The sequence below is a fragment of the Chinchilla lanigera genome, unplaced genomic scaffold (assembly GCF_000276665.1).
Source record: "Chinchilla lanigera isolate Chin_1 unplaced genomic scaffold, ChiLan1.0 scaffold00042, whole genome shotgun sequence".
NCBI classification, from domain to species: Eukaryota; Metazoa; Chordata; class Mammalia; order Rodentia; family Chinchillidae; genus Chinchilla; species Chinchilla lanigera.
Genome location: NW_004955443.1, coordinates 5,637,426 through 5,664,666, shown reverse-complemented (window position 1 = coordinate 5,664,666; position 27,241 = coordinate 5,637,426). Strand labels below are relative to the sequence as shown.

The window sequence follows — 27,241 nt, the reverse complement described above, 5'->3', positions numbered from 1 at the left end:
CAGGTGCAGTAACATTTGGGAGTAAATTTCCCAAGAATTACTTTTATGAATGTGTAATATTTTTCTCTTACAGTATGTCATATTTTTTTGACTTGCTTAGTAATATTGTATTGGTACTTAAATTATAAAAATTTATGTACATTTCACCAGAGATGCTTGGAAAAATAGAGATTTTTTAAAAATTAGCCAGGAAAGCAGCCAGAAAACTGAAGCTCTCGGTTCTAGTAATAGTTTACAGTTGCTAGGTGCTAAACTATGTAGAACCAGCAATAAATTATATGTGCTACACTGCTGAGTATTAAGCATCAAGTTATAGGTATGATAAGTCATAGTTTGGCTATCTGACAGAACCAAAATATTCAATTAGAAGCTATAGTACAAGGAAACTTAAATGTTATATGTATTAAACACTTGAATGTATTTTTAAAAAGAGAAATTTTACTAGTGTATATGGAATGTAATAATAAAGTATCTTTTTAGGGTATATGGAAAAGAGATTAGAAAATACATGAATTAAATAATATTTGCTTTTCATAGACCTATTAAGCCATACTTTGAAAGGAAACTATTTTTATTTTTGCAAATTATAATTTTTTAATTTTTTAGGTATGGATTTTCAAATATGCGCTATATTTCTTCACTAATTAGCGGTGTTGGTATTTTTATGATGGGTGCAGGACTTTCTTGGTACCATGGAATTATGGGATTGCTTCATCCTGAGCCAATGGAATCCCTCCTATGGGTAATTCTTTTTTTTTTCACACTTTCCCTCAGTTTGGAAGTAGTATGACATAGTGATTGAGCACCATAGAATGCCTTTCTCAGAAGAGTATTGTGTTAGTCATCTTTTTATTTCTGGGACAATATTCCTGACATACAAAGCTTAAAAGAGGAAAGGTTTATTTTCATTCATGGTTTCAGTAAATGGTCAACTGGTCTCAAGATAGACCTAACAAGGAAAGCAGAAGGCAGCATTAAGCAAAGAGAGGGAAAGGGTCAGAAAGAGGGGAAGGGGCGGGAGAAGGATATACCTTTCAAAGGCATACCCCGAGTGACTACTGTCTCCAACTGGGCCCCATCTCTTACGGCCTGTTCAACTTTAAACTCATCAGTGGGTTAATCCATTAATGATATCAGTTCCCTGATGAACCAGTCATTTTCCAAAAGTCCTACCTGTTGACACATGAGATTTTGGTGAGGGGAGTCATTTTTTAATTTCAACCAAAAAACGAATTGAACAAGAGTGACAGACTTTGATTGTATACTATCAGGTTATGTATCTGTAGTTGTAGTTTTTAGAACATGACTGGACATAATCTCTGAATCCATATGTTTGGTGATATTGACCAGGAAGATCTGCAGGTATTATTATTAAGCCCACCTCTTTGGTTAAATTCCTGGGAAGTTCTGTTAAGTTCTTTAGATACTGCTGAATAAAAAGTCCCCTATTTAGTTTAGTTCCAAGAATAGTCAGTAATGAAAACACAGTATCCAGTTGCTTGTTGTAGTTGTCCAATTACTATTTGTAAATTGGAACTCCATTTAAATTTAAAGCATTTGCTTTGTGATCTGAAGCCTCCTTCATGTTGGAAGCCTGGTGGAAATGGGGAGAGGAAAGGAGGGTCACCTTCTGTGTTGCCCTGCCTGAAGCTTCTGTCCTTCTCTTCTATCCTAACACAGCGTCCAGCACTGGCACGGGGGCCAGAAAGTACTAGCATAGCATTCTCATTTTGTATTGGTTTCTCCTCTGGCCTTGTAGATGTTTAAAGTGGTCTTTTCCTTCTTTGGCCCTTTCTTGGAGATTACACTCCTTGGCCAGTCTGACTAGCTCCCTTGACAAGCGTAAACTCGTCCTACAGCACTCCCCCTCAGCTTGTGCAACTCATGGTGTAGTTCTGTACATACTTGACGTTGCCCCGTTTTGACCTCCTTACTTCTAGCTCTTCTAAAATGGTTTGCATGCAGTGTGCAGTGCAGTGGGTAGAAGCCCAGTCTGGGGCCACCACCTGTGCAAAGCCTGAATGTGTGCTCTGTCACCTCATGGGGAATGTGGGAGTAACTGAAACCTATTTTGTTGTCTATTTGGGGTCAACAAAACAGGGTCTTGCTATACAGTTCAGGCTGACCTTGGAACTCACTATGTAACTGAGGTTGGTCTTGAACTCACCACAGTCCTCCTGCCTTAGCCTCCTGAGGGCTGGGATTACAGTCATGTGCCACAATGCCTGGCTGAATCAAGTCGTGTTTTAACGTACTACTATGTTATACAAACAATATGAGTACAGGGCTATTAAAGTAGGCTTATATACGTTTGCTATTGATTAATTTCCTACAATTTGTATCGGTCAGTTTCTTACCATAATATATTTCATATAACTGAAATGAGTAAACCCATATTTCCTCCATTTTAAAGAGTTTGTCTACTTTGTAGATGCAGTACCTCACTGCCCTAGCAATCATCTAATTTGTAAAGAATCTTTAAAGAAACAGAGCAGTATCTGAAGTTAGAGATTAAATTTTCAGTTGTGTGTAGTTTTAATAGCTTTTGTGTCTCTGGGTATTGGAATAAGGTTCTGTTACATTATGGCCCTTTGATAAATAAATAATGGATTCAGCACACCATAAGCCAGTTTATGTTTTTCGGGTATTTGTTTTAGAATCCTTGGCTCTAATCTGTGCTTTCTGCTTTTGTTGGATAGTAAGTGTGTCTTAAATCAGGCATGAAGTGGAAGGATGTGGAGAGTTATTGGGAAGTTTAGCTTCTGTTTTAATTATATTAGCAGTAATTAATTTCAGGTCGGTAGTAAGATTCAGTGGAAAGAGCCTGGAGCCAAAACTGGGAAGCCTGCATTCCGGTTCTTTCTTTAGTCTTACTCTGTGCACTCGGTCACATCACTTAACCTGGAGACCTCACTTTCTAGAACAGAATCTTGAGTGTTACATTGGGTTTCATATTTTCAAACTTGTTTCAAGAAAACCTAGATTTTCATAAATGTGTGTTGAAAATTGTACAGATGTTTGGTTTGAATTTCATTAAAATTTTTAATGAATTTGTGTCACTAAGTTAACTTTTATTTATCTTGGACTGAAATTTCTTTTACTATCTTTAATTGAAGAGTGTCCTGTGACTAGAAGGAAGTGGTGATGCCAAAAGAAGTAATTGCTTACTGCTTATGACCACTTACCACTTTGAAGCAGGATTCTCTTCTTACTGAGAATCAGACAAAATCGAGAAATTACTTGGGGGTGGGTACGGAGCTTTATTGCATCTGGTGTCCTTAACCCAGATTTCAAACAGTTGTGCTCATATCTCATTGTCTTCTTTTGAACTGTTTCCCATCAAGGTCCTTATCCTATAGCTTGGATTTGAATTGTTTCTGTTTTTGGATATTATAAATTTTATACATGGATAATTATTCTTCAGTGAAATACTTAAATTATTCTGTATTTTAATTTATTTTCTAGGCATATTGTATTTTAGCAGGATCATTGGTGTCTGAAGGAGGTATGTATTATCTCAAAGTACGCTTTCTTCTCAATTTAGGGATATTCAGCAGTTGATTATTATAGTTTTACTAAGTTCATTTGATGAATGAAACTGTGATAGGAATATAAGCTTTGTCTACTTTTAGGAAGAAAGTTTTTGTGTAACGTACTGTGGTTGTCCTGTAATAGATGAAGGAGGAGAAAGGTGTTTTATTCTGACTGTCATATAATGCTCAGTACATTGGAAATGGAGTATAATAAAAACAACTATATTGAGTTTTTAAAAATCAGGTTTTAGTAGTATTCATGAAGAGTGGAGGCTGTCTTGTTTTGCCATAAGACTACTTGAGAATTTCTGAAATATATAGCTTTGACACTGTTATGACAGTATCAAACAAAACTGCCTAATTTTTTGCTGTACACATAGTATATTTACCCTGAAACATTGTCATGTCCTAGGAGTCATACAGCCTTCACCTATTTCTAAAATTAATATGATTTTAATTGGCAGATCATAATTGTATATGTTTCCATGCCCTTCCTTTTTGATAGACTGTATAATAGTGATAGCACAACCTCAAAAGGTTGAGAGGATCAAAAGTGATTGTGCTGAGTATGATGCCTTCCAAATAGTAGTTGTTCAATAAATTAAGATTGTTATTAGTATAATTTTATTTAATGGCTATGGTTTGGAAATAGGATATTCATTTTATTATGATTAATTGGAGTCTTAATAATGACTAGAACTTTTCCTTATTTCTAACACGGCATTAAAGTATTATGTGTTTATCGTTGGAGATCCCATCTTATAGTTCGGGAGTATGAAATTTCTTTCTTGCTGATATGAATACTTTTCTTTCAGCAACGCTTCTTGTTGCCATAAATGAACTTCGTAGGAGTGCTCGGGCCAAAGGAATGTCATTTTATAAGTATGGTATGTTTCTAGTAGAAGCCAGATTAATTTCTCTTCTTTTATTTATTTAAAATAACTTCATACTGTTGCTGTATTCTTAATAGAGGGATGCAAAATATGTATCTTAGTATCTTCCCTGTGTGTCTTTTATGAAGAACATAGCACTTTTTAAAAGTGCTATGAGCATGTGGATACTTTCTATTTGGATTTGACTAAGCGAACTACTGTATTTCTGTGTATGATTATAGAATTTGAAAAAGTAATTTGACATTTAAGCTAAGAAACTATGTTTATCTTGAATAGGGTTTTAAAAATTGTGATCTGTCCTACATTTTTGTTTAAATTTCTAGTTTAGTTTTAATTGGATAATTACGAAAATATCCTGTAATGGTGTCAAGTTAACATTTCAGATTTTTTTTTTCTCCTTCTCCCTCATGATTAAGTAATGGAAAGTCGTGATCCTAGTACCAATGTTATATTATTGGAGGATACTGCAGCAGTCTTGGGAGTGACAATAGCGGCTACTTGCATGGGCCTTACTTCTCTAACAGGTAAATTTTTCTTAAAGGTGATTTATTATGTTACATAATTCTCTAATATATAGGAATTTTGTTCTTATATCATTGAATAATTTTAAACCAACAGATTATTAAGTATTCCATAGTAATCATTTATTTGTGTGAAATATTTGCTTAGTAAAAACATTAGATTTTCTCTTGAATTAGAAATTTCTCTACATTAGTGCTGGACATGGTAGCATATGCCTGTAATTCTAGCACTTGGGAGGCTGAGGCAAGAGGATCGCCACATTTTGAGGCCAGCCTGGGCTATATAGTGAGTTCAAGGCTAGCCTGGAACACATGGCAAGGCCCTATCTCAAAAAACAAAAACAATAACAAAACCCACAAAAAGGAAAAGAAATTTCTCTCCATTAGAAGTAAGTAAAGGTATTGGTAGGAGATTTCTATAACACTCTAAACTTCCTAGCTATGACTTAAATTTTGTTTTGGAATTATTATGCTTCCATTCTCCATTTGATTTTGCATATTTAAAATAATTTCAGATAATAAACTTCCACAGTTCTGCAATGTTTCTTTAGATAGTTTGAACTACAAATTGTTCTTTCTCATCTTGTATGTCCATTTTAAGACTAGTGCAGCATTCTCCAGTGTAGAATGCTGTGATTGTTTTTCTATAGACTTTTTGGACACAAGTCTTCTTTTAATTTGGCTCGCTAAAGAGGGGTTTTTAATTCTGAATTGCAAACCTAGTAATGGATAATGCTTCACAGGTGGATCAGATAATAGAGATAAATGAGTTTACTTTTTAGTAGTATTTTTTGTTTTTTGTTTTTATAGTACTGGTTTTGAACATAAGGCCTTCAACCTAATCCATGTCTCCAGCCTTTTAAAAATGTTTATGAGACAAGATCTTGCTAAGTTGCTGTTACCTAGGCTGAGCTGGAGTTTGTGATCCTCTTGCCTCAGCCCCCACAGTGCTGAGACTATAGGCATGTGCCACCATATCTGACTTAGTGTTATATTTTGATTATACATTAATTAAATTAACATATAAATTGAGATTTTTAGCAAAATAAATATTTTATCAAGCATTAAAATAGTTTATATAGTATTAATGACATTTCATTTTTGAAATAAAAAGATTTATCATAAAAGCGATATGTACAAAACTTACAGATTTAAAATGTGATATATAAATGTCTGTAGTATAAATATTACCTGTACCCTCATAGATAGTATATCAGTCTTTGTCATTGTTTCTGAGAATACAGTAAGCCCCAACAACCTAAGGCACATTTTAAAAGCAGAATCACCTGGAGGACTTGGTGAAACACTTAACAGTGAGCCTCACCTTCAGAATTTCTGATTCAGAAGTTCTGGGGTAAAGCCTGAGAATTTGTGTTTGTACCACATTCTCAGGTGATACTGATGCTGCTGGTCCAGAAGCCACATTTATGAACTACTACCTTCCGGCATTCATTTCATGTGATGAATTCACTTCTCTGCTTTGTATCTAGAATTGGTAACTAGTTAGATATCATCCTTGGTCCAGTGAGAAGAGTCAGCCATATCATTTTCTGTAGAGTTTAATTCTATTACAGGATGTTGGTGGTAATGTCACAAAAAAGTGTTCGGGTTTTTATTTCACAGTTATTCTGCCAGTCTGGAGTAGAAAATTGCTACTGACATATCTAAAATAAATTGATTCTTTTTTTTGTTTGTTTGTTTGTTTGTTTGTTTTTTCTCCGGTACCGGGAACCGAACTCACGACCTTGCGCTTGCCAGGCAGGCGCTTTGCCGCTGAGCTAAATCCCCAGCCCCTAAAATAAATTGATTCTTTAATGCAGTATCTCTAATCTGAAAACACTCTGAGTCCTTACCTATGTCATGACTAGATGCAAAAAACAGATTAGATAGTTAAGTTCCGTAATGCTTTCATGTAATATACAGAGATTTTCCTATCCTTGTTTTGAAGCATTTATAGGAAAACTACTAGGAGTCATTAAAGGAGGTAACTCAAGGAGTTAGGAATGAATTTTGAGTCCCCTGACTTGCTAATTCTGGTTGTTTGCTTTCGAAGGCAAGGTTTTATTAAAATAATAGCTGTTAACTCACTGCTTTTCTTTGTGCTTCATGTAGGCAATCCGCTGTATGACAGCCTCGGTTCTTTGGGTGTGGGCACCTTGTTAGGCGTGGTCTCCGCGTTCCTGATCTACACTAACACTGAAGCACTCTTAGGACGATCTATCCAACCCGAGCAAGTACAGCGGCTTACTGAACTCCTGGAGAATGACCCGTCAGTAAGGTCAGCCTTACTTGGTGCTGTTGTTAGGGCTTACAAAAACTTGTTTTTCAGAGGAAGTTTGTCCTCTGGGACTTTTTAAATGTATTACTTTTCAGAATCATTATCTTAGACGGAAGCAAGTACATTTAGGAAACTTATTATAAGCTTTCTTTCATTTAATTTTTTTGGGGGGTACCAGGAATTGAACTCAGGACCTTGTGCTTGCCAGGCAGGCACTTATGCTACTGAGCTATATCCTCAGCCCTAAGCTTTCTTTTAAATTCTGTGTATCTTTAACTTTTAGAAGAAGGCATAATGAGATGATACAGTGAGAATAGAAGTATATAAAGTAATTGGCTCCTTAATGTGAAACCACTTGATAGTGAATTTTTACATTTGTGTTTGCCCTATATTTGTATTGCAGTTACAAACTGAATATATTAAAAGTAAAAAGCAGTGTTTTTCATGGGGAAATGATTACCGAAATGAAAGTAATTTATTTATCTGTCTTTTGAAAATAAACTTCTAGTTAGTTTAATTTTTTCCTTATTCTTTTTTTTTTTTTTAATTTTGGCTACTGAACTCAGGACCTCATACATTAGGCAAGTTCTCTGCCACTGAGCTATACCTCCAGCCCTTATCTTTTAAGTTGTGTAAGGTAAGGCTCTGAAAACTTAGGAGCTGAATGGTAGGGCACTTGCCTAGTACGTGTGAGGTCTTGGGTTCAATCCCAGCACTGCAGTCTTAAAAAAACACACTTTAATGATCCACTAAATATTTGATATATATATAATGTATATTGTATATATTTGTTATATATATATATATATAAAATCTTTTTCAACCTTTAAAGTAAAAAGTTATTTGTCTTAATCGTTTTCTGTTGCTACAAAAGAATACCTAAAAGAGCTTTATTTAGTTCACATCTTTGGAGACAAGGAAGTTGACAATCATTGTGGCCACGTCTATGAGGGCCTGATGCTGTGTCAGCTTTAGTGGAGGGAAGAGGGCAAGGTGTATGTGGAAGAGACAGAACAGGAGAGACAACTTTGCTTTTTAACAGGCAGCTCTTGTGGTAACTAATGAGGTCCTATGAAAGCGTGCACTCACTCCTAGGAGATGGCATTAATGTATTCCTGAAGGGTCTACCCCATGACCTAGTCATCTGTCACTAAGACCTAATTCTGTTACATTGAGGAATAAAGCTCAACCCAAAGTTTTGGTAGAGACAGACTATATTCAGACTGTATCAGTATTTTTTTTCTGTGTTATAATTGAAATCTTTCAGTTCAATCTTTTGAAAATAACCTATATATCGGATTAGTCGGATTAGTAAAACATACTAGCGGTTAGATTTATAGTCTATGTTTTGTGTGTATATATATATATATATATATTTCTTTTTGCAGTGCTGGAGATTGAACCCAGGGCCTTTGCACTCAGCTATATCCCCATCCTTTTTAATTTTTGAGAGCGAGTCTTGCTGTCACTGAGCTTGCCCATCCTGCACCACCTTCCTAGAGTGTGGGGATTATAGGCGTGTACCGCCAGGGCTGGTCTTCTATCTTGAAAAGTTTAACCTTTAAAAGCAATCATTTGGTTGGATCAAAATTAGAAGTCAGGCATTGTTAAAATCAGACTTTGTGACTTGATGTGAGGCAATCCATATTGATATCGTTTCTCATAACTGGCCTCACAGAATGAGTTGGAAAGTATTCTCTTCTGGTTTTTTTTTGGAAGAGTTTGTGAAGAATTTTATATATTAATTTCTTTCATTAATAGAATTTAGCGGTGAAGTCATCTGGACATGACTTTTCTGTGTGTGGTTGTTTGATTACTAATTCTGTCACTTGTTATGGACCAGTTCATATTGGCTATTTCTTATTGCATCAGTTTTGGTAGTTTCTTCCTAGGAACTTGCCCAAAATTACTTCTAAATTATCTAGTATTTCTTTGAAATCCTTTTTGTTTATTTAGAGTTGGTAATAGTGTCTCATCTTCTGTTTCTGATTATGTTAATATGAGTCTTTCTTGGGCATTTTAAAACACTAAAGATTGTCAGTTTTAAAAGAACCGGGATTTGGTTTAATTAATTTTCCCTGTTGTTTTTCTTTTCTTTTTTCTCATTAATTTCTGCTTTATTTTTATTATTTTCTTCCTTTTGGTTGCTTTAGCTTTAGTTTGCACTTCTTTTTCCAGTGTTTTAAAACGGTAGATCAAGTTTTATTGTTTCTGCTTTCATTTTTTGAGATGAGTTTCACCATGTTGTCTAGGCTGGTCTCAAAGGGGCTCAAGTGATTGTCCTGCCGCAGCCACCCCAGTAGCTGGGAATATAGGTACTCACAGCCTAAGTTTTTAATTCACTATAGGCATTTAGAAATAAAATTTCCTTTAGGTACTGCTTTCTCTGCATCCCAGAAATTTTGGTATATTGTATCACATTCATTCATCCAAAATATTTCTAATTTCTTTTTAAATTTAATTTTTAAACTATGCATTTTTATTTTTGGCTGTGAATAATAATTATACATATTTAGGAGATATAGTGTGATAGTTCTTCACATCTACACAGTGTGTAATGATTAGACCAGGGTAATTGCCATAGCCATTACCTCAGACATTCATTCTTTGGAATGGGAGTGTTCAGAATCCTTTCTACCAGGCATTTTGAAATATGTAATTGTTGGTAGCCATAGACATATCCAGCTGCAACTGATACCCATTAAACCATCCTCTTTCTATATCTTTCCTCCCTTTTCCCCTTTCCTAGGCTTTAGTAATCAATATTTTACAATGCTCTCTACTTCATGAGATCAAAATTTTTTTAACTTCCACATGACAACATGCAGTATTTGTCTTTCTGTATCTGACTTACTTAGCATAATATCTTCCAGATTCATTCATGTTGCCACAGATGCCAGGCTTTCTTTTTTTTTTCAGGCTTTCATTTTTGATGGCCAATATTCCATATATAGAGACAAACGGTGATTGAAAACTACAGTGAATATTTTAATTTTAAAAATTTATGACAGTGAAACACATTGCCATTAATTCTCCTCAAAATACTCGCTTTCACTTTGAACACACTCATCCCATTCCTTTGTTTTGGTGTGGGGAGGGGTTTGACACAGGGTCTCTCTATGCACTTGGGGTTGGCCTTGAATTCGTGGTAGTCCTCCTGCCTCAGCCTTTGGAGTGCTGGGATAAAAGGCATGAGTCACCACACCTGGCTATCCCATTGTTCTGAAACCCTTCTAGAAGTCTTTTTGTCTTTATGTGTGATCAAAAAACATGAAAAATGCTGCTGCCAAGTGTCATCCAGTGGAAAAGCAGGCTCACATAAATACATTGTGGTATACATCCTCATCACTCATGACACTGTAAGTCCTGGCTATTCCCCAAAGTTAAAATGACCATGAAAGGTAAACATTTTGAATTGATTCAGGGCATCAAGGCATGTGTGAGAGAGCAACCACAGACACTCACAGGAGATTTCCAGAACTGCTTCAGAAAGTGGCAAGAGGCAGGAGGATCACGGGAAGTTCCAGGTTAGCCTGGGCCACATAGTGAGCTCAAGGCCAGCCTGGACTACATAGTGAGACCCTCTCTCCAAATACAAACAAACAAAAACCAAAACCCCAAATAAACCAAAAGAAAGTGGCAAGAACAATAGGATAGGTGTCTTCAAAACAAGGAGGGCTTTCAGGAGGGTTAATGGTCATTATGTGTTTTACTGTGATAAATTTTAAAAATTTAAGCATTTACTGTATTTTTCTATTGTACCCCATATACTGCACTTTCTTTATCCATTCATCCAGTGATAGTAATAGGGGGGAGGTAGAGGAGGGGAAGAGGAAGTATAAAGGGTTAAGACGTGATATTTTCATTTACCAGTTCCCCATGCTGTGTCTTTATAATGTATTACAAATATATTCTAATGAAAAAGGGAGAAAAAAAGACATTGTTAGGTTTTTGATGCAGAAGGAGAAGTAAACAAAAGGGAAAAGGAGGCCTTTACTCCAGGCACAGAGAGGAGAGCACTGCATGCAGCATTGGGCTCCTCCGAGGTAGACAAAGGAGGCTGGGGGTTTATGAGGACCCTGGCTGGGGGGCTGAGCTTGACGGGTGGGCTCAGTGACCCGTTAGGAGCTGATTGGGGCTTCCCTTGCCGGCAGGAAGGGTAAGAAAAAGTTGTATTCTGGGCTGAGGGGAGAAGGCTGAGGAGGGGGCGTCATTTGGAAGATAGACTGTTGTTTTTGGGCTTCAGCCATGTTAGACCACCACCGTAATGATTCAGCAATTCATACTTGGACAGGAACCTATCAGAAGTATCTTCTGTTATATGGAGAGTGCTATAGACGTTTATTAGGTTTATTTGCAGTAGTCAAGACTTTAATTTTCCTGTTGATCTGCTTGCCTTGTTATTCTGCCCACTATTGAAAAAGTAAGGTATTATCATCTTTACCTGTTGCTTACAGTTAAAGTCTAAAAAAGAGTTAAACTGAAAAACTAGCAAATTTAAACTTTTCTGCAAAAACAAAGATTTGTAAATTAACTTGTTAAATAAAATAAGTGCTAGTTATCCAGAAAGTTCATGGCAATTTTTAAAGTAGTATATTACCTACATACTGCTGTGTGACAAATTGGCCCAAAGCTTAGTGTTTTAAACAACACTTACGTGACAGCTCCTGTGAGTCAGGAGTCCAGGTGCTGTTTACGTGGGTTCTCTATGTCAGTCTGTGCTCCTCCTTAGACTGGTATGAAGTTTTTGGCTGAGACAATATGTAGTTGTGTCCTAAGGAAGAACTGCTTTTAGAATTATGCAGTTGTTGGCAGAACTAAATTCTTTACCACCTGGGCCTCTTTGAGATGGCAGCTTGCTTAATCAAAGCATGCCAGATGATAAGGCAATAGGGATTGAATATGAACAACAACAAAAATGTTACTCACTAGTATGCCATGTTGGAAGTGACATCACATCACTTGGGCAACCCATTCGGGACCCCTCCTGTCTCTCAGGAGCTATTCCATAGGAATTCCTATTCCTGTAGAATTCCTGTAGAATTCTATAGGAATTCCTATTCACCATTCCTTTTCCCAATAAAATTTCCTACTCTTTAATAAAAAAAAATGTATTCTTGAGAAACTACTTTGAAGATATCAATACGTAATACAACCATTGTTAATTTCCTACCACTTTGTCTGTATCTCTGTATTGCTTGTATTGTCCTTATGCTATTTGATAAATGGATGTCTGTTTGTTAGTATGTTTTCCTTCTTTTATTTTTAAAATAAATTTTTAAAAAATGTAAAGAACTAGTCTAGCCAACATGCAAGGAGAGAGGACCACACTGGATATAGGATAGGAGATAGGGATCAATTATTGGGAGAATCTCAGAATCTGCTTGTTCCCAGATAGTTTTCTGTATGCAGTTATGTATAAGAATATAAGGAAAAAGTGTATGTGAAGATATTTATTAGCTGCTACTTAAGCACTAGTAAAATAGTGAAATATATTAATATTTTGTGATGATTAAAGTAGACAAATTTTTAAAAAATATTTAAGTCTTGCCAATCTGGACAAGTTTTATTTTTAACTTGAGCATATGTAACTTTATAAGTATTCAGTCGTTTATTTATACTTCACTTTACATAGCGATAGGGATATAGGGGAGAGAAAGTCCCAACCTGAGAGATATCTGGGACGAGTTCATGTTCTCTAAAATCGAAGAATGAATTTTAGGAACAGCGGAGGTTAAAAGCAGAATATATGTATTTATTGAGGGAAAGAAAGCTTCTGTCTGACACAGAGAGGACCCAAGTGAGTTGACAAGAACCCTGCCTTTCCTAGGGATTTTGTAGAGCAAAACCAGACGGTGAGGTGGATCCAAGGTTAGGGGGGAATGGGAAATCACAAGGTGGGTGTGAGGTTGGACAAAACTGTGGTCAGCCAATAAGAATTGTTCAGGTAAAATTGATTAAATCAGGGTCCAATGAGGAAGCCAGTCACGTAGCAAGGGGTTGTGAATACATAACAGGGGCTTTTCCTGTAGGGGGTTGGGTCAGTGACTTCAAGGTAATTGCTACCTATTTAGAATATCAATCCTTGATGTCCATCCCTAGGGAGGTATGTGGAAGTGTTTGTTTAATCTTTTGTTTTGAGGCCTGGCCCACAGTACCACCTCTCCATTTGCAAGGTATCTTGTCTTACATTCTGGCTCCTCCGAGGTTCTGGCCCTGTCTGACTTGCCTATAATATTTCTGTCTAACTCAGCTGCCTGTCACAATAGATACAGCTTCTTTATTTGGACTTGGTAATTTCCTCAAGATCAGTAAAATGTTTCCGTAGTATTTGGAGTCTCACTGAAGTTTATTCTGCCAATCCACTCTGTTCTCAGGATTCAGACTGTTCTCTTACATACTTTATAAAGAAAATATATTATGATGATCACCTTTGATAGAAGAGGATTTTTTAATTATTTTCTGGGGAAGATTTGATTCTTTTTTGTTTGTTTGTTTTGAGACAGGGCCTTGCTGTGTAGTTCAGGCTAGCTTTATACTTGCAGTGGCAAACCAAAACACCTAAACTCCACCCAGGATTTGGAGGCAGATTTATTTGATGTCAATGGGCACTGACAGGGAATCAGTTGTTCCTCAAAATGTCAGGCCCTGAAGGCCCAGGGAGGGAGGTTTTCATGGGGTTGCAAAGGGGAAGTACAAAGGTAAAGTACTTGGCTGTCTTTGATTGGTTCTTACAATATGCATCACAGTGACCAGCCATTTCTAAGAAACTGAAGCAGCAGGAACTGTCACCTGGGCAACTGAAGTATACTGGCTGGGGAGGGCATTTTCTGCTATAGACTCACTGAGTTCCCCAGGCTAGCTTCGAACTCACAGGGAGTTTCCCTCCTCATCCTCCCTAGTGTGGGGATTATAGGTATGTGCTACCACTCCCAGCTAAAAATTTGATTTCCTAGGGTTAGGGTAGAAGGGTTGTGGTTATAGTTTAGCAGCTGCTTTCTTTCCTGGGACCAGAAGAATATAACAGAAAGACTGAGTTTTGTTGTCTGAAGAGCTTCAGTGTGGAGGAATGCTGGTCTACTTTTCACTAATTGAACTATCTTTTTTTTTTTTTTTTTTCCGGTCTTTTTGTCTTTTTGAGACAGGGTCTTGCTATGCAGTTCAGGCTGGCCTTGAGCTCACTTTGTAGCCCAGGTTGGTTTCAAACTTGCAACGATCCTCCTGCCTCAGCCTCCCAAGTGCTGGGATTACAGGTGTGCGCCACCATGCCCGGCTAATTGAACTGTCTTGAGCACATCACTTATGTCTCTCTGAGACTATTTTATCATCTGTAAAGATACCACTTTATATATTTTATGAAAGCTGTTTACTAAATGCCTGCCTTGTAACTGGTACTATATTAAGCATTTTATATGTTATCTTATTAGTTCTCTCATCTGTCCTATGTGGTGTCCCATTCTTAAGAGACTGCTTCATGTAGTTGTTTGAAGACCAGTAGAATGCTTGCTTGGTATGTCAGGGCCCTGGGATTGATCCCCACCACTGCTTAAAAAAAAGTAATCAGTGTACTCTACAACTCTCCTATCAACCCGAAAACTTTTTGTAAATGGTATTTATGAAACTGGTAAGTGAATATATGGGGAGAAAGATTTATGACAGCACTTTAGAAAAACAGTGTAGAGTTTTTTTAATATACCAGCTTTGTAACTCCTGTGTATATAAACTACTATAATATTTGTTAATTTGGACTATTGTATAGCATTATATACAAACATTTAACCTTAGAAAATGATAGGTGATACTTAATGGTGACTATCCAAAGCCGTCTTAGTCTGTATTCATCACTGGTGGAGATAAAACAAATTCTGGGCTTTGAGCCATTGGAGTATGTGTTCATACATTACGTATGTATGTATTATATATAAATTTGTATGCATTGTTACTGATTGCAGGGCAATTCATGATGTTAAAGCCACAGACCTGGGATTAGGAAAAGTAAGATTTAAGGCAGAAGTAGATTTCGATGGGCGAGTTGTTACAAGATCGTATTTGGAGAAACAAGATTTTGACCAAATGCTACAAGTAAGTTTATGTGTTTATCATTTTCTTAGGTAGTTGATGGCTACATAAAAATAAATAAATAAAACTGTTTCTTTTATAGATCTTAAAAGTAACTTCATCTGTTAACCTCTTAGGTTCCAAAATTTGACAGAGAACCTTTTATTTTCTGTAGAGTGGGTTGGAGAAGACAGCAGAAGAGCAGACTTCATAAGCTGTTAGAGCTTGTTATGTGCTAGGCATTTTATTTTATCTGGTTTATTCTCAACAACCCAGTGAATAACATTTTCATTTTAGTATATATGCAAATTAAGACACAGATTATGTAACTTGCCTAATATTTTATTTACACATCTATGAATTTAGATACCTCTGATCCCAGAATCTGTGATGTCAGTTCCAGAGCTGGCCATGGTGGCACACATGTATAAGGATATTCCTCGTTTAAAACTTACCTGTTTTAACTTGTTCGGACTGAGGACCAAGATGCACTGTCTGGACTTAGGACCCTTTTGTATAGTTCTGTACATCTTGTTTATAGAGCCTCAGTGTCTTTTTTTGGTACAGTACATCTTGTTTATACAGTTCTGTAATTTTTTCTGATGGTACTGTGCAGCACAATATTTGTAGTTTTGTGCAAATAAAAGCAAAGTCATCAAGTTGGAGTTTCCTTTGACCATTCTTTGTTTTGAATATTGTAATGTATATACTATATACAGTTCCTCATTTAGCGAAATTCAATCAACACCTTAGTTGTGGGACAGGACCTCTCTTGGTAAGGGTGGAATGTCTGTACTGGCACTGTAGAAGGCTGAGCCAGGAGGATCGTAAATTCATATCCAGCCTGGTAACTTAGTGCCTTGGCAAGGTCTGGTCTCAGAATAAAAAAAAATGACTCAGATGAAACTCATTGTGAAAGCTATGGGTTCAATCTCCAGTACCGCAGAAGAAAACAGAAATTAAAAAAAGAATGTGGACGTTGCCTTCATTTCATTCAGCTTTACTTTCCATGGTATTAGGTTATTAACTTCAGTCCAAAATTAGTAAGTGGAAAGTTCCAGAGATAGTTCCTAAGCTTTAAATTACCATTCTGAATAATCTGATGAAATCTCATGCTGTTTCCCCCAGGACATGAGCTGTCCATCTGTCCTGCATATACTGTACATGTTGTATATGCTAACCTCCCTGTGGCAATTGAGAGTCAGAGACCACACTCACAGAACTTTTGTTACAGTACATAGCTATAATTGTTTTATTATTGTTGTTAATCTCTTACTGTGCCTAACTTATAAATGAAGCTATCGTAGGCATAAGAGAAAACATAGGATATATAGGGTACTTTACTGTTTGCAGTTTTAGGCGCCCACTGGGGTCTTATAACATATCTCCACAAAGAAGAGGAGACTGTTGTAGTTTGAAAGAGAATTTATAGAAGATAACAAAGAACAGCACAGATATGGACACTTGCCTTTGTCAAATCTCAACATTATATTTACAATATCGGTTGAGTATCCCTTATGAAATGCCAGAAATGTTTCATGCTTCCTACTGCACATGTTTTTCTTTTTTCTTTTTTTTTTTTTTTTTCTGCAATTTCTGGCTTCTTTATTAAAATCTGGAAAAAAACCTTTTACACAGGAAGTTATATTTCTTTGAATTAAACAGTAGACTGATAGAAAGAGAGAGAGACACAAGGAAGGGGGAAAATGCTTTGGAATAATTGGAAATCTAGGTTGAATTTTTTTTTTTTTTTTACACATGTTTTTCAGGGTAGGGTATAGATAGCTAGATTTCAATTAGGTAAAGACCATCGAGAATGCATTCTTATCTGTAGCTTCTGTAGATGCTATGATTTTTTTGTTTTGTTTTTTTTCCGGTACCAGGAATCGAACTCATGACCTTGCGCTTGCCAGGCAGGCGCTGTGCCGCTGAGCTAAATCCCCAGCCCCCCGTAGATACTATGAAATTGTTCTCCAAAGTGTTAATTCAGCTTCTGCCCTCAGTGTATCGAAGTTTTTGTTGCTTCACATTCTTACTAGATTATACTGATAATTTTTAAATGTTTCCCAATATTATAGGTATGAAGTAATATCTTATAATTTATATTACTTGGAGTAGTGAGGTTAATTAAAAAAGTCTTACTTAACCCTTTATCACAAAAATATTTTTTCTTCTAAAAGTTTTTTTTTTAACCTGCAAGTCTTTAATCTAATTGGGATTATTTATTCAATGGACTGAGGTAGAGACTTAGTATTTTTCCTTTACAGGAAAATAATTGTTCCGATACTACTTAATGAATATTCTGCCACTGATTTTGTAGTTCTACCTCTGTGTAGCATTACTGACTTTTCTGGAATTAAATTTTTTTTGGAAGTACATGGTCCATTGCCTATGGCCTAAATTTTTTTAATTTTTCATTAAACTTTACGGTGTTCATTATAAATTTTAAAAGGAATTATCAGTGTACCACTATGATTTTTGAAAAATTTAGTTTTCCTGCTTCTCTTCTTTATAGGAAATTCAAGAAGTGAAAACTCCTGAAGAACTAGAGACATTTATGCTTAAACATGGAGAAAATATTATCGACACTTTAGGAGCTGAAGTTGATAGGCTTGAAAAGGAACTGAAGGTAAGATATCTTCATAAAAATAATGCAGTGATAGTGACAACTGTTTTTCAAGTACTTACTGTGCATCAGACACCGTGCTGACTATATTATATGCATACTCTTAATACTCGGTAACTCTATGACAAGTAAATGCGTACAGGGCAGAATCCAGTAAAGTTCCAAATGTAGAACTTCACTGATAGCCTCCTCACGGAGTTATGGGTAGCACTGAAGTATGTCAGTTGTTTTGAGTATTGTTAACCAGAGAAGCTCATCTGAGATTTGATGTCCCAAGACTTCACTGAGGCTATGTGGTTGACTACAAGAGGCTGACGTTTTGTCTCCAGCCCCTCCTGATGGAGGACAGATACTGTGTGACCTAAAGTCCCCATCATAAGTCTAATTGTTAGACTGTGTGGTGGTCAGCACTCCCAGATAAACAAAGGCATTCTTAGGACATTTTCAAGGCCTATAAACTACTCTCCAGTAACTGAGGGCAAAGCTTAGACCTTTTTTGGAGTAAGCTTAATTCTCTTGTTATATTGTTACATGGAAATCCATTAGTCCGCTTTTGTACCCTGAATGGGTTTTTTACCTGTGCATGATTCTGTAACATTATACATTGATGCTTTGGAAAATACTGATTCACTGAGTTATGCATATCTTTCAAGTAGTGTTCTGATAAGAAAGCAATTTATTCAGCTCACTACACAAGGAATCAGAGGGTACTTTCCTTGTGCCATCGTATGTCAGTATGAAGCAGAGGTGTTTTATACCTAGGTTCCGCTTGTCACGGTGTCTTACAAAATGTACTCAGGAGTTGAGGTTTAACAAAATTGGTACATCTTACTACTTCACAAAGGATGTTTTAAAGTAAAACTGGTTTTTAACAGTTGAGTATGTGTCAGTAAAGGAACACAGTGACCACTAGTACAGTTTGGTTCCATTTGCTTAATTGTACAAAGGTGCCAGCAGAGCTTTTAGGCCATCCTAGGAAATGTCATACTGACAAAAGCAAATAACATTTTAGTTATTCACTGTGAAACTAGCTGTGATTTCAGTCCCCTTTCAAAAGTTTCAGGATGCCCACAGTCCTTGGTCTTGAGAACCACTGTTTTATGTAGAATGTGAGATGGTTATTTTTGAGTAGGGTAACACAAGAAAGAATTAACTTTATTCTTCTATTTGATTTTAATTCTGTGGCAAGGAAAATAAACTTAATCTGTATACTTTGGTAGAAACAGGAAGTCAGAAGTCATATTTAAGAATAATTAATCATTCTCAACTGTATTTCCTCTTATCACAGAGAAGTTAGTTGTTTTTCATTTAATTAACTTTGTAGTTTAGTTAAATACTATTAAATCATTCATAGTGTTTTTGAATTACAAAAGTTTTTCAAATTATGAAGCTACGTTTAACCCACATAAGCAGGTGGAAACATCTTTAGCTGAGGTAATAAAGCATGATTGATTTTAAATGAAAGGAAAGTTGCTCATAGTTGAAGTACCAAACCAAAAGGGAATACATGAACATAATTCTTCCTCATGCAAATACGCTGATTTTCTTTTTAACACTAAATTTTGTACACCAGCTACTCCCTCATTTAATGTCTCATGCTTGCTTTCTAAATAATGTTATTGAAAAATGTAGTACTTAGCGTTGAATGAGTTTCTGTTGGTGAGGAGGGGACAGCTAAGTTCCATGTGTGACTTTCGTGTATAAACCTAATTCTATACCAGTATAGCTATTGGACATTTCCGTTCAGTGATGCTGTTGCAATTACAGTAGGTGATATTTTTGGCTTAAGATTCTACAATTTGCATAGTTTTTTTTCTTTTTTTGGTACCGGGAATCAAACTCAGGTCCTTGCGCTTGCCAGGCAGGCGCTTATGCCACTGAGCTGTATCCCCGGCTCCAATTTGCATAGTTCTGTGTAAAGATACCAAATAATAATAGCCTAATTCATAAATTATGATACTATAAAATGGGAGTTACAAAATTATAAAATACCTTATTATTTTAAAGATACCTGACCTGTTACCTTTTTTATCCTATTTCTTCTCCTATTCCCTTCCTATTCCCCTCTCCTGTTTCCCCCTGTGAAGCTTTTTGTGTTTGAGATGAAATAATTGTACTGGATATTAATTCAGTGGGAGGTTGCTGTAACACTAGCAAATTTCTTATAATGTTCTGTCCTTTATTTTATCTTTGCTTCTCTAGTGCAACCTCTGCATATCATTTTCTTGAGTCTTCAGCATTGCAAAATAAATCATATAATTTGGTTTTTGTCTCTGCATGAGTGTTGGAATAAAATCTCTGTGGTGGGCATAATCAGTTTGCATTAAGTAGTGCATGGGACATAGTAAATGTAAAAGTATGTGTTGAATAAATAAATAAAAATTGCAAGTTAGTACAAAGTTATTGATTTTTCATATTTGCATAACAAATACCAGGTTCTGATATGTCCATAATATCTTTTTTGGGTTTTCTTTTTGGTGCTGGGAATTGACATAGTACCTTGTTAAAATAGTAAACATTGCATTTTAAGAAATTAAAATCGTGTTTCTTTTATTTATTCTGCAAATGTGTGTGTACTGTGCATATATATTCTATAAACTTCGAGTTGTTTCTTGGAAAGGTTGATTTTAAAAATATGGTAAATTAACTTTTTAGGTTTATTAATACATATTTACTATGCAGTATTTTTTTCACTAAAACAATACCAAATTTCTTGTAAACAACTAAATATTTCAAGTCATACTTGGATAGGCAAGGGTTTTATTTGTTTGGAATTTTTTTTTTTCCCATATTGAATGTAAGGAGTTCTAGAAACAAGGAATAGTTTCAGATAAACTTGAGAACAATAGTGTGACTGGAGGTCCTTGCCCTGTGACCCTAAAGAAAAGGACCCCTAGCCACACTCCAACAGTGCTACCTGTAAGAAAAGTCTGTGTTCACTCAAAGAATGCTGTAGTCAAGCAAAACTCCAGTATTATGCCAGATTCTTGTTTGTAGAACTCAATCTCTGTAAAAGAAGCAGTATGCACATGGTCCTGGGATATTATTTTTAAGCTAGACGGTATTAATCCTGATTAATTTTAGGATTAATTACAACAACTTTTCTCCTTTATTTAGTTTTTTAATTTTTTAGCAACTCATACACAAAGTATATAACAAAACAACTGTAATGCTTATAACAAGTATCACTGATTTCATTCTCTTTATTCTCTAATTCTGCCTCTCTTAGATAACTGTTTTTAATACTTTTTGCATTTCTTTATTTCATGCCGTATTCCTATGTCAGTTTTATATTGGTTCTCCTGATTTAACATTATTTATTTCCTCTGTAGTAAGTGTAACTTTATGTACTTTTCGGCACTGCTTTCTGTCTCCATTCTGAGTTTTTTACAGTATTTTTAATTCTCCCCAAATTGAGTTGTGTTCTCCTTTTGTATATCCACAGGAAGGAAAAACCCAAAACCTTTACCTTACCCTGTCCGTAGCAGCACAGCATTGTAATTGCTTGCTTACTTACCTGTCTCTCCTCCTTCACTTACTGTAAGTCTGTTGAAGGCAGATACTGTTTGTTGCTGCTGAGTTGAAGTTCCTTAACCTAGCATATAGCTTTTTTAACAACCTGGTTTAGGTCTGTCTTTCTAGCCTCATTATTAGGCCTGCCCTTTCTGTGCCTTCTGTGCTGACTGTACATATCACAGGGCCCACGCCTGCTTCTGGGGCTCTCTGCTTTGCACTGCTGTTTTTTCTGTCTAAGCATTCTTCTTCATCTATCTAGAAGACTCAAGTTCAAATCTAGCTTAGATGTATCATCATTAATAAAAGGAATAAAAAGAAAGAAGATTTTCTTTGCTGTGAATAATGTGGTGGTTTTCTTTTCCAGAAACGAAATCCTGAAGTTCGACATGTAGATTTGGAGATACTCTAATCTTGATGGAGTGAATCATCTTGGTGGGGCCTTGGAAACGAGTTTGTTGAGTCTCTACAAAGCACGCGTCCTCCTTTGCAACCTGAAGGAGCCAGTGCCATTGAGAAGCTATTTCTTCTAAGATGGAGTTAATATTTTATGTGAAGAGCAATTGAACAGGCCACAGAACTAAAACTCCTTCCTTCTAATCATGTTTTTTGCTTTAATAGGGAACATTTTGGTTACTTAAATTGTTTATAATTTCTCATTTTAGCCTAGCATTGTGCATTGTACATTGCAATCATGTTTCTTTTTTTGCATTGGTAAGTAGTATCCGTGGGATTATAACTTTCAATTTTGTTTCTACTAAAGACTTTACTCCATCAATATCTGTCAGGCTTGAATATTCTGGCTGAATGTTGGTGTCTGGTCACTCTGTTTCAGAGTTTGTCTTTCTTGATATAATTTGGAAGTTTTCTGCATACTTCATGACTTTAACCTGAGCATTGAGAGTGGTACTCTCTTAACTTGGTCATCCACAAATGTTCATTCCAGAAATAACTTAGTTAGTGAATTGAATGAAGACCTTTCAGTACCCTCCTTTAAATCATAGTTATTATTTTCTAAAATTTATTTCGCTTTCACTTTTTTCCTTTTTTTAAATTTTTCTGATGTTAAGACATAAATAGCCCTGAGCATTTCTATGAGCCAGTGCGATGATTCTTTCTTTCTTTCTCCTCCCTCCTTCTTTGCTTTGTTTTGCTTTGCTTTGTCGCTCCTTCCCTCTCATCCTCCTTTCTCCCCTCCCTCCTTCCCTCTCTCCCTCCCTTCCTTCCTTTCCTCCCTCCCTCCTTCTGGAAACTGGCTGTAGTGCCATAATGTCTGTTTACTGGGAGTTAATGCATTTATAAGCATTTTAACATTCTGTAAAATGGACTAGAAATATTTATAATTTTACAGATAGGATAGCATTTTATTTTTAATTTATTTAAAAGGCACTACTTAAGTAAATATGATCTGTGGGGTTTTTTGCTTCGAGAGAGAGAAGTAACTCTTACACTGAAACTTGTGTCATGACTTTGTATAATACAGTCAGTAGTGTGTCTGTGACTTTCTTGCAGTTACAAATGGGCATTTAGCATATTGCTATAACATATGTAAGCGAAGAGCTTTCTGATGACTGTGGGCTAGCAAGGTGAAAAAACATGTGCTTCCGTAATTGAAAATGTAGTGAAAAGCAACAGCTTTCTCCAGAACACACTCTGCACTTTATAATGTCCAGGTAGCAGTGAGCACTGTTCATGGGAGAGTGTGGATGCTGCTCTCTTTGTTGGGTGAGTGCTTGACACAGGGGCCTAACTCCTTACGTGAAGTTAGCGTCTTAAAACTTACTGAGGTGGAAGTAAGTTTCATAACAGATTGCCGTGAATTATAACAGATTGTCCCATTGGAAACAAAAAATAAATCTTTGATTGAAGGGTTTGTTCTGGTAATTTTTGATCCAGAAGTGTCACTTGCTAGAAAATTATGAGAACATATATTGTTGTACTTTTTTAACTATTAGCATTTTGAATGAAGTAACATTCCAGTTTTACTTTTAAAACATAAAACTGTTGGAGCCAGGCATGGTGGTGCATGCCTGTAATTGCAGCACTCAGAAGGCTGAGGTGGAGGATTGTTGCGAGTTCGAGGCCAGCCTGGGCTACAAAGTGAGCTCCAGTCCAGCCTGAACTGCATAGTGAGACCCTGTCTCAAAAACAAAAAACAAACAAAAAAAACCTGTTGGGCTGGGGATGTGGCTCAGTGGTGGAGCACTTAGCAAGTATAATGTATATCTTCACATTCCTCGTTGGCACCCTTCATAACCCTTTGTTGTTTAGGTGTAACTCACGCTATACTTTCTTCCTCCTCGCTCCCCGCCCCACCTGCCCTTGTTATTCCATGCTGTGGCCACAGTCAGCATTCCAAGTTCCACCCAGCTTCCTCTTAGTAAAATAAAGCTACTCTGAAAAGTTTCATGTGGTGAGTCAAGAATAACTACTTGTTTTTAAAAAGATGCTCAAAGATGATGTTTAAAACTTATGTCAAGGGGCTGGGGATTTAGCTCAGCGGCACAGCGCCTGCCTGGCAAGTGCAAGTTCGTGAGTTCGATTCTTGGTACTGGAGGAAAACAACAACAAAGAAAACTTATGCCAAATGCTGTATGTTTTAGGAGTCCCTAAAAAAAGCCAATCTCTAATATTTCTTTGGATTTTTTTTTATCTGATTTTGTTTAGGTTCATACCATTCTTAGTAACAGAAAACTTAAGTTGCTGTCTTTTCATTCTAATTCTCTTCTGTAGTGATATTTTAAAGATTGTTTATATAAAGATGACATAAAAGAGGGCAACATATCCAGAAATTTGAACATTTTTGTGGATTTGGTTTTTTCCCCTTATAACTAGAGTCAAATTTGAACATTAAAACTAGGAAATTTGGGCCTCTTTAAAACTAGACAATATCTAGTTTTCCATTTCTTGTTTTTGTTCTTTCTAAATTAATGTTTCTTGAGGCCAGGTGTGGTGGCGCACGCCTGTAATCCCAGCACTCGGGAGGCTGAGGCAAGAGGATCCTTGCGAGTTCGAGACCAGCCTGGGCAACAGAGTGAGCTCAAGGCCAGCCTGAGCGGCATAGCGAGACCCTGTCTTAAAAAGACAAAAATAAATAAATATTTTTTACTTTAGATTTTGCTTTGTGGCATACATACATAGTATTTGAGTGTTTAAGCATATAATTTGAATATTGTTAGGAAAAGTAGTCTTTGTTGGAAAATAATCATAGAGTAAACACTAGTTTTGGACAAAAAGGTGGACCAGGCAAGGGTCTGTGACCTCTGCTTTCTCCAAACTGGAATCAGGAATTTGGTTGAGAGTGGATCTCTAGTGAACTGTGAGTACGATGTGGCCTTTCTGTACTATGGGAGGATGAGAAGTGGAGACCTCTTTTTAAATGGAACGTCTTGGTGGCCAATAGCATCCAGTTCATACGAGGTGACTTCTGATGAGGAAACTGAGTTACGATCAGACTGAAAAATTTTCAGAATTTTCTAAATCCTTGTACCCATCCCCCCAGCACATACACGTACTCAGCCCAGACTGCCCAGAGTAATAATATAAGACTTGAATTTCTGGTACAGTTTTGAGTGGTACCTTAATTATCTCAATTTGAGTAATGCTTTTGCTAAAATTATACCATCTAAAGAAAGGCTTAAATTTTAAGTCTGATAACTTTTTGAGGTAGAATTCTGGGAACTACAGAAAATTACCCAGGCATTTGGAATTTATAGTACCTTCTTAGATTGCATTTGTCAAGATTTGGCAGTACTTCTTTTAAATGTAATGACTCCCACTTCGCCAAACTGTCAGAAGTCAGTGAAGCGAAGAATTGAAGGTAAAATGTTGATTCAAAAGATTGTCTCCGCTAAATCCCTTATCCTCGCGTCTAAAATGGAATTTTGGAAGGTATTTATATAGAAGATGGGGCTGGCAGCCTTTACATTTGTGGTTTTTACTTGTATCCCTAGACTTGTTCTCAGGGAGAAAGAAAATTTTTATTTCTATTCGGTTCTATTTCATCTGCTTGACGTCACTGGCAGGTCACAGTGAGCCTGGTTCCTCAGGATGCTCTTCCTTAGTGAATATGTAAGCAAGAGCAACTCAGTTTGGGGCTTTGGCCCCATGAATGTCGAATGAATGGGTTCATGATCACATAATACGCTTTCTTTATCTCGTCTGCTAACAAAACTCTTACATAATACATTTTACTTTAAAACATATGCCTATGTTTTTTGAACAGAATTTCTTCCTGCTTGTTAGTTTGTATGGTTTTCTCCCTGTTTTGCAAAACCAAACTATAATTATTAATGTACTACTAGGACATTATGTGTTTGGTAAACACAAATACACAAAGGTATATCTCTTACTGATACATATTTTTGTACAATTTCACAAAATTAGAATATGTAAATATTTTAGTTACACCTGTGTGTGTGTGCATATGAATGTGTGCATGTGTATGTGGTATGCTGGGGATTGAACCCCAGTCCTCATCTATGCTAAGCACATGCTCTGCCACTGAACCCACAAAGCTATCCTTAATTGAACTCATGACATCGCACTTGCCAGGCAGGTGCTGTGGCACTGAGCTAAATCCCCAGCCCCACTATCATTTTTTTTTTTTTTTTGAGAGAAGGTCTCGCTATGCAGTTCAGGCTGACTTTGAGCTCACTTTGTAGCCCAGGTTGGTCTCGAACTCGCGTGGATCCTCCTGCCTCAGCCTCCCAAGTGCTGGAATTACAGGTGTGCACCACCACACCCGGTGACACAAAGCTATTCTTGGTAGGTGTCTTTATAGTATATTTAGATAAAAACATCAAAGGCTACAATCTAGAGGCAGCCTCTAGTCAATTCAAGTTCAATTCTATACTGATTCTTTAGGAACTCCAGCTTTGTTTTAATGAGAAACTAAACCAAATGATTATTCAAAATAATTTGGTATTTTGGGAGAGTATAGCTCCCTCTCCAGATTCAAAACCTATAGAAATAGAAGCACCATAGTTTGCAGTTTACACAGCCAAATACAAAATCATTTGTGTGCTACAAGGGCTTATTGAAGTTTTAAAATAGAAGCATCCTGTTTGTATCATCATAGGTACCAACAGGATAATTTGAGCTCTTTGTATAGGTACTGTTTTATGTGTATTAACACATTTCGTTTGCACAAACAGCCAAGGAATTAGGTACTGCTCTTTACATTTTTGTCTGATGAAACTGAGATACAGTAGTTTGTGTCTGCAGTCATGCGGGTAGGGGCAGATACAGTGTGGCTGTCACTCAACAAGGCATTTGAACCAAAATTTAACTGTTCATGGGATAGGGTGAGGTAGGGAGTGGAACACTGAGGTTGAATGGAAGTCGAGGCCTTGCCTGTCACTTTTGAGATTTATTTACTTTATTAGTACTGAGGACTGAAACTAGGGCCTTTGTACTGAGCTACATCACTGGCCCTTTTTTGTTTTGAGACAGGGTCTTGCTAAATTGCTGAGTTGTTTTGACTGGGCTTGTACTTGTGGTCCTCCCACCTTAGTTTCGTAGATTACTGGGATTATAGATATGTACCATGTTGGGCCGGGGATATAGTGGCACAAGTGCCTACCTGGCAAGCGTAAGGTCCTGAGTTCGATCCCTGGTACCAAAAATAAAAAATAAAAAATAGATGTGCACCACCACGCCTGGCTTACAAGCCATCTTGAAGTAACAGGAGCTGTTCTTTTCAGCCTAGACTCCTGAAAGACACATGAAGTAGACAGCTAATCCATGTACAATGCAGTTTGAACATCAGTACGATTTGGCAGATGATTTATATGTCAGACTCAGCATATCCAAAACAA

The 27,241-nt window shown here is 36.6% G+C and overlaps 1 protein-coding gene across 1 annotated transcript in view; it reads left to right on the top strand.

Annotated features, from left to right (window-relative positions):
• The window catches only part of Slc30a9 (solute carrier family 30 (zinc transporter), member 9), a 74,817-nt gene extending 51,522 nt beyond the window's left edge, over positions 1-23,295 (top strand). Inside the window, exons 11-18 of the mRNA XM_005391923.2 lie at positions 607-742; positions 3,466-3,505; positions 4,349-4,420; positions 4,843-4,950; positions 7,060-7,225; positions 15,178-15,307; positions 17,799-17,912; positions 21,790-23,295. Of these exons, the coding sequence (XP_005391980.1) occupies positions 607-742; positions 3,466-3,505; positions 4,349-4,420; positions 4,843-4,950; positions 7,060-7,225; positions 15,178-15,307; positions 17,799-17,912; positions 21,790-21,834 (811 nt within the window). The 3' untranslated portion in view covers positions 21,835-23,295. The remainder of the gene's footprint in view (positions 1-606; positions 743-3,465; positions 3,506-4,348; positions 4,421-4,842; positions 4,951-7,059; positions 7,226-15,177; positions 15,308-17,798; positions 17,913-21,789) is intronic.
• Positions 23,296-27,241: the final 3,946 nt, after the last annotated feature.